Source organism: Branchiostoma floridae, unplaced genomic scaffold, assembly GCF_000003815.2.
Source record: "Branchiostoma floridae strain S238N-H82 unplaced genomic scaffold, Bfl_VNyyK Sc7u5tJ_1560, whole genome shotgun sequence".
NCBI classification, from domain to species: domain Eukaryota; kingdom Metazoa; phylum Chordata; class Leptocardii; order Amphioxiformes; family Branchiostomatidae; genus Branchiostoma; species Branchiostoma floridae.
The window spans coordinates 50,327-58,626 of record NW_023365758.1 but is presented as its reverse complement, the minus strand read 5'-3'; the positions used below and the strand labels follow the sequence as shown (position 1 = coordinate 58,626).

At 43.8% G+C, this 8,300-nt stretch overlaps 3 protein-coding genes across 4 annotated transcripts in view; 1 reads left to right on the top strand and 2 right to left on the bottom strand.

The window, feature by feature from the left end:
- The window catches only part of LOC118408207 (gastrula zinc finger protein XlCGF57.1-like), a 64,697-nt gene that overhangs the window by 22,836 nt on the left and 33,561 nt on the right, over window positions 1-8,300 (bottom strand). The gene's annotated exons all lie outside the window — the stretch shown is intronic.
- Window positions 1-8,300, bottom strand: part of LOC118408220 (gastrula zinc finger protein XlCGF57.1-like) — a 57,708-nt gene that overhangs the window by 38,329 nt on the left and 11,079 nt on the right. The gene's annotated exons all lie outside the window — the stretch shown is intronic.
- LOC118408206 (gastrula zinc finger protein XlCGF57.1-like) lies at window positions 4,453-7,049 on the top strand. 2 transcript variants are annotated; one of them, XM_035808845.1, is made up of 2 exons: window positions 4,453-4,574; window positions 5,200-7,049. In XM_035808845.1, exon 2 carries the CDS (start codon window positions 5,202-5,204, stop codon window positions 6,747-6,749), a length of 1,548 nt encoding a protein of 515 aa, XP_035664738.1. In that variant the 5' UTR covers window positions 4,453-4,574; window positions 5,200-5,201; the 3' UTR covers window positions 6,750-7,049. The 2 variants fall into 2 exon arrangements, with proteins under 2 accessions (XP_035664738.1, XP_035664739.1); XM_035808846.1 differs by having other exon boundaries at window positions 4,453-4,578.

Below are 8,300 nucleotides of genomic sequence, written 5' to 3'. Positions count from 1 at the left end.
CGCATTAGCGGTTAATCAGCACCATAGACCGGTAGGTAAGACATTTGCTTACTGCCTATCCACTTTGTATGAGCGTATATTTGTTTATTTGTTTGTATGTAACGCTATTTGTATGCGCGCGCGTGTGTGTGCATACGTGTGTGTTGCGTGTGTGTGCATCTATGTCTGTGTGTGTAACGTTATTTGTATGCGCGTGTCGGAATTTGTATGTGTGTATGCATCTATGTGTGTGACAAGGCTACGAAAGTCACGGGTTCCTCACTGGGCGTCCAGTGACGAACGTATATTCAAAATGGCGTCGTCACTGGATGCCCAGTGACGAAGAAAGTTCGTCACTGGTTTGCCAGTGATGAATTGCTTTGTTCCAGTGATGAAGCTCTCTCTGCACTGGAATTCCAATGATGAACCTTGACTCGTCACTCGGTTTCCAGTGATGAACTCCGCTCGTCACTCGGGACCCAGTGATGAACTCCGCTCGTCACTCGGGGCCCAGTGATGAACGTCATTCGTCACTGGGAACCGAGTGCGGAACCACCGAGGTCACCGGTTCCTCACTGGGTTTTCCAGTGATCGGTGACTCTTCGGCACTGGACACCGAGTGATGAAATTATTTCGGCACTGGGCTTCCAGTGACCACGTTCTATTAGCACTAGAACGTTCCAATGCTGACTTCGATATGCAACAAAAACACCCTAATTCACATGTCGCCATAGCGGCGTGTTACTGTTAGATTTGGTCCGCCGGAGTGTGGGGACTTGCAGAGGTGACGCTAGTATAACTTTAAGTGCTAACTTTCAAATCCCCTCAACTGAAACGATGATTCCTTTTCCTTCAGTAAACTGAATATTTGTCGTCACTGGTTTACCAGCTGAAGTTTCCTCATCACTGGAAAACTAGTGACGATAAATATACCCCACTGGTAAGCCAGTGACGACGCGACTTCATCGCTGGATACCGAGTGATGAGAAATTAACCCATGACTTCGGTAGTTTTGCATGTGTGTGTGCGTGCGCGCGTGTTTGTGTGTGTATGGATAAGCGTGTATCTGTGCATGTGTATGTACTGTACATAATACGGACTACATCTTGTTGTATCCCATATGAAGAGAATAGAGGAAATATGTCCCTGTTCCAGGCCAACAAGGCGGGTATATATATATAGCACGGGAATCTTCCATGCATAAAGTTTCAATTTTGGAGGATTTCTTGTTCTTTTCAGAAATGGAAAAGAGAAGCGGTGATGTCGTCGCTATGGATAATCTGTCAACTGTTCACCCTGTGGACAAGACAAGCAGCAGCGAGAAATTAGACACGGGAAGGCAGCAGAGCAAGAAATGGGGCATTCCACGCGAGGAAAAGTGCGGAGTGGAATCTGTCGACCATCCTCCAGCACAGGGTCAGACAGAGCAGACGGACAGGCTTGTGGTGAAACGTACTAGGGACAGAAGCTTCGAGTGTACGGAATGTGACTATAGGGCAGCCTCAAAGGTTAAACTATCAAGACAAACAACAAGAAAACATAAAGGCGAGAAACCTACCAAATGTGACCAGTGCGACTATTCCACTGCACATAAATCTCATTTGGATCGACACATGGCTAAACACACCGGAGAAAAACTTTTACTGTGTGGAGAGTGCGGATACAGGACGGCTGACAGGTCTTCCTTAACCGTACATATGAGAACACATACAGGCGAGAAACCTTATAAGTGTGACCAGTGCGACTATTCTTCTGCAAGGAAAGGAAATTTAGACCGACATATGGCTAAACACACCGGAGAAAAACCGTACATGTGTGGGGAGTGCGGCTACAGGACGGCTGACAGGTCTTACTTAACCGTACACATGAAAACACATACAGGTGTGAAACCTTACAAGTGTGACCAGTGTGACTATGCTGCTGCACAAAAATCTAATTTAGACCGACACATGACTAAACACACCGGAGAAAAACCCTTCATCAAGTTCATGTGTGGAGAGTGCGGATACAGGACGGCTGAGAAATCTGCCTTAACCGTACACATGAGAACACATACAGGTGTGAAACCTTATAAATGCGACCTTTGTGACTATTCTACTACACAGAAATGCCATTTAGACGAACACATGGCTAAACACACTGGAGAAAAACCCTACATGTGTGGAGAGTGCGGATACAGGACGGCTGTCAGATCTAACCTGTCCGTACATATGAGAAAACATACAGGTGTGAAACCCTATAAATGTGACCTGTGCAACTTTTCTGCTGCACAGAAAGGAAATTTAGACCAACACATGGCTAAACACACCGGAGAAAAACCCTACATGTGTGGGGAGTGCGGATACAGAGCTGCTCACAAGCCTAACCTATCTCGACATATGGTCAAACATACAGGACAAAAACCTTTCATGTGTGGTGAGTGTGGATACAAGACGGCTCACAAGTCTAATTTAAAAATGCATATCAGAAGACACAGGGGTGTGAAACCTTATAAATGTCACCAGTGTGACTATTCTGCTGCAACGAAAGGCGCTTTAGACCAACACATGGCTAAACACACCGGCGACAAGCCCTACCAGTGCGGAGAGTGTGGATACAGAACTGCTTGCAGATCTAACCTAACCGTACATATGAGAAAACATACAGGTGTGAAAGCTTACAAGTGTGACCAATGCGACTATTCTGCTACCGGCAAAGGGCAACTAAAAAAACACATGGTCACACACGCCTCTTGAACAACAACAGTTTGTCGGCTCCATGAACAAGTACGTTAGGCCTGCACATGGTCAAACAGTCTCAGAAAGACGGAAGAAACGATGGGAAGACAACATGGAGAATGGACCGGGTTGAGTTAAGCAGAAGCCATAAGAGTGGCGGAGAACCGAGACAGGTGGAGGAGGATAGTGAATGGAGTCACGGTGCCCCAACGACCCATACAGGGGTCAATGGATAGGTTAACAAGTAAGCTAGGCCTGCACATGGTCAAACAGACCGCTGAGAAACCCTACATGTGAGGAGAGTGCGGGTTCACAGGGATGCGGAACTTACATTTCCTAGTTGCGGCATCTAGAGACTGCACGGCCGTCTATCTACGTGCATTTTAAATCGTTGTTGTTGTGCTCTGAAATGTGAGCTTTGCCGCTTTATTTTCGTTCAGTCCCTACACGACCTGAACATACCTATTAATGTAGACTTTGATATATGTAGTTGCTGATTTGAATGCATGCCTCATTCTTACGGAAACACCTGTCATATTACTGCTGTGATAACGAATAGCTGCTGATATTCTAGTTGATAATGCTACTTGAACTAGGTGAATGCCAATATAACGCTGCTGTCATTAACTTGATGCTGATGTTTCATACATCATATCAAACGTTGTTGGATTATCTTCATGTATTATAAGTAGTGATAGCATCACTAGTAGTAGTAAAACCATCTCTTTGTTCCAGCTACCTCGTGCTGTTTATTATACACAGTACAAATCATAGTTTAGATATCGATTGCCAAATAAATGACCAGCGGGGCACATATCGGTATTACAGCACAGTCGCAGATGGCCAACTCAAAAGGATAGATAGCTTGGCAAAAGTGCTTTGCAAAAATGTTTGTTTCTTGGGATATGTTTTGGATTTTGAATGTGCATATTACAGGTAAGGGTTTCTTCCTCTATATTGTGTCGAAAAAAACAGACACTACTCTCTATGACCATGACATGTCCAGAACTCGACACAGAAGTTCCACTTCAGTACCCTAACAAGTCGCTAGGGTGCAGTCTGATCTTTTCATATATATCTCATCAAGACCTACCCACATACCAACTATTTAATACAGTCCATCCAAGCCGTCTAAAGTTATGCTGTCCACGCACAAACATGCATATGCACGTACTCATACACACAAACATACACACAACGTGCATACATACAAACGCCACCGAAAACGTCAGCTTCACATGCCAAATAATTAATTGTCTATTCATGATTCAGCATGCTAGTAATAAACACATTAACGCTAAGGGCCCAGAGTGTTGGTGGTTCAATATTTAATGTTTTTAGAAGTGGGTGATTAAACATACAATCTTCAACCCAGGGCTGGGTAGGGTGGGGAAAAAACACAACTTCACCGGTCCTTGCTAGGGCTAGTAGGAGGGACATAGAAGCGTGCTCGCTCGGTGACGCTCGCTACTGATTGACGGGCGATACCACCGAGCGAGCAGGCAGTGAGTTATGATATCCAATTACCTTTCACAATACAGGCCATCTAAAGTTGCACGCATTCATTCACACAAACATACACACATGCATACATACAAAGGTTACCGAAAACGTCACCTTCTATGTAGATATTGTAACAAATTATACAAGCCAAGAACAGCATTATTCTAGCAGAGCAAAGTAATACAATTACGTCATTATTATGGGTCAAACTGTACGGGGTAATCAGGTATATCAACTTTGACCTTCGACCTCCACAGCGCTGAAAGGTCAGTTTTCCAGACCGCCATTTTCATTACGGGCAAGAATCCTTTCTTTCCAGTTTGGCCGTTTGTAAGACAATTCTACACATAAGCAGTCAATAAGTACCATAAACCGGTAGGTAAGACATATTTTCTACTGCCTGTCCACTTTTTGTCTGCTAATTCTTTTGTACTTTAGATTGAACAAAGGGTTTCTTTCAGGAAATCATTCAGTGATTGATTTGCAGAAAGGGGAGGGGGGCAGTAATTGTTGTTGAACATAGGCAAGGATGAACGATGATACGGTTTGATAACTCTTTTAATTACGCGATTCTGAGGCATTTAATTGCATATGTTAGGGTTCTTGCTAAATTTTAATCACGATTTGTTTCACGTTTGTGTAATTAAATCATTTGTGTGTATGTGTGTGTGTGTGTGTGTGTGTGTGTGTGTGCATTAGTATCTGTGTGGTGTGTGTTTACATGTACAGCGAGGATCCGGAGCAAGGGATCAGTATGCGTGTGTGTGAGTGTATGTATGTGCGAGTATCGATGCTTGTGCAGACATCGACAAGCATTGACAATGTCATAGTCTTCTGAGGGATTTGTCTGGGGAGGGGGTCTTTCTTAATTGTTAAGGCTGTAAAGTTCACAATATTTCATTTCAATTGAGTGTGTCCATTGATTTTTCCACATCTACGATAAGGAATACGCTGTGTAGTAGAGATATGTTTTTTCAACGTTCATCATTGTTGTTTTTAGAAATGGACGAAAGAAACAGAGCGGTTGCTATGGACGATCACCAAGCTGTGCACTCTAGAGACGAAAGAAACAGCAACGAGAAATTAGAAACGGCAAGGCAGCAGAACAAGGAAGGGGACATACCAGACGAGGAAACGTGCGGAGTAGAATCTGACCACCACCCCACACAGGACCATACAGAGCAATGGGACACTCTTGCCGTGAAACGTACTGTGGTTAAATGCTTTGCTTGTACGGAATGTGGCTATTGGGCAGCTGCAAAGGCTGACCTAATCAAACACACCAGAAAACATACTGGTGAGAAACCCTTTAAATGTGACCAGTGTGACTATGCTGCTGCACAGAAAAGACATTTAAAGAGACACATGACTAAACACACAGGAAACAAGCCTCTCATGTGTGGGGAGTGTGGATACAGGACGACTGACGCGTCTTACTTAACCACACATATGAGAAAGCATACAGGTGAGAAACCTTTTAGGTGTGATCAGTGCGACTATTCTGCTGCACAGAAAAGCAACTTAGACCAGCACATGGTTCGACACACCGGACTGACCAAGGACAAGCACTTCTCAACTGCACAGAAAGGTACTTTAGACCGGCACATGACTGAACACGACGGAGAGAAACCCTTCAAGTGTGGTGAGTGCGAGTTCAGGACGGCTTTCAAGTCTTCCTTAGTCACACACATGAAAAGACATACAGGTGTGAAACCTTATAAATGTGACCAGTGCGACTATTCTGCTACAGAGAAATCCAGTTTAGACCGACACATGACTAGACACACCGGAGAGAAACCCTACATGTGTGGTGAGTGCGGATTCCGAACGGCTCACAGGTGTAACCTAACCGTACATATGAGAACACATACAGGTGAGAAATCTTACAAGTGTGACCAGTGTGACTATTCTGCGACACACAAACATTCTTTGGACCTTCACGTTGCTAAACACACCGACAACAAACCTTACAAGTGTGGAGATTGCGGATACAGGACGGCTGACAGGTCTTCCTTAACCAGACATATGAGAACACATGCAGGTGAAAAACCCTATAAATGTGACCAGTGCAACTTTTCTGCTGCAAAGGAAGGAAATTTAGACCAACACATGACTAAACACACCGGAGAAAAACCCTACATGTGTGGGGAGTGTGGATACAGAACTGCTCGCAAGCCTAACCTATCTCGACATATGGTCAAACATACAGGCGATAAACCTTTCGTGTGTGGGGAGTGTGGATACAAGACTGCTCATAAGTCAAATTTAACGAAGCACATCAGACGACACAAGGGTGTGCAACCTTATAAGTGTCACCAGTGTGACTTTTCTGCTGCACAGAAAGGCGATTTAGACCAACACATGGCTAAACACACCGGCGATAAGCCCTACCTGTGCGGAGAGTGTGGGTACAGAACTGCTCGCAGATCTAACCTAACCGTACATATGAGAAAACATACAGGTGTGAAAGGTTACAAGTGTGACCAATGCGACTATTCTGCTACCGACAAAGGGCATCTAAAGAAACACATGGTCACACACGCCTTTTGAACAACAACAGTTTGTCGGCTTCATGAACAAGTACGTTTGCACATGGTCAAACAGTCCCAGGAAGACGGAAGAGAGGGAGACGGAAGAAACGATAGAAAGACAACATCAAAGAATTTTCGAATAGACCGAGTTGAGTTTAGCAGAAGCCATAAAAGCGACGGAGGACAGAGACAGGTGGAGGAGAATAGTGGATGGAGTCATGGTGCCTCAACGACCCATACAGAGGTCAAGGGATGGGTGAGGTGAGATGAGGTGGTCAAACACTGGACGGTTGAACAGCAACAATTTGTCGGCTCCATGAACAAGTCAAACAGACCGCTAGGAAACAGACCGCTAGGAAACCCTACATGTGAGTGGAGTGCGGGTTCACAGGGATGCGGAACTTACATTTAGCGGCATCTAGAGATTTAACGGCCGTCTATCAGTGTATTTCAAATCTTTGTTATTGTGCTCTGAAATGTGAGCTTTGCCTCTTGCTTTTTGTTCAGACTCTACACCATCTTAACATACATATTAATCTCGACTTTGATACATGCAGTTGCAGTTTTAAACAGAGATAGTTCATGCCTTAAACACATAAATTCAATAGTAAACGTCGTAATAACAAATGGACGCTGTTATCCTGGGTGATAATGCTACGTATACCTTAACTCTTGTCCTACTGAGCCCGTTTATATACGGGATGGTCATATTTAACCCTTGTCATGCTGAGCTTTATTGTGACGAGTTTGGGGTATTTCTCACGTAGAAGTTGCATACCACTACAAAGCCTATTGAATGGAGGACTTAATGAAGCCTTCCGCTTTGGGAGGTTAAATTGGGAAGTTCATCCAACAGGATATGGGTTAATAAGATGAATGTCAATATAACACTGCAGTCATCGACTTGATGCTGATCTTTCATACATCATATCAAACGTTGTTATATTATCTTCATTCCATGTATTAGAAGTAGTTGTAGCATTACTAGTAGAAGTATATTATGATGATTTACATTATCATGATTTATATGATCGACATCTACAACATATCAAAAATAAAGAGAGTAAAATCAACTGTTTGTTCTAGACGTGCTGTTTATCTATATACAATACAAATCATAGTTTAAATACCAAGTGCCAAATAAATGGCCTGCAGGGTAAATATAGATATTCCAGCGCAGGCGCAGATGGCCAACACAAAATGATACGTAGCGTTGGCAAAAGTGCATGAAGTTCAACTTCAGCTCCCTAACAAGTGGTGGGTTGGGGGGGGGGGGGTGATCGGCTGCGGATTCTAATCATTTCTCATCAAGACCTACCCACATTCCAAATATTTGATACATGGGACACGAGTAATGCATGGGACACGAGAACTTTGCTCAAAACATAAGATATAGGCCCTTATCCAGGCCTTCAAAAGTTATGCTGTCCACGCACAAACATGCACGCATTCATTCATACACACAAACATGCACACATACATGCATACAAACGTTGCCGAAAACGTCACCTTCTATGGTGGGTAGTGAAACAAATAACACACCCCAAGGAACAACGTTGTTCTAGCATAG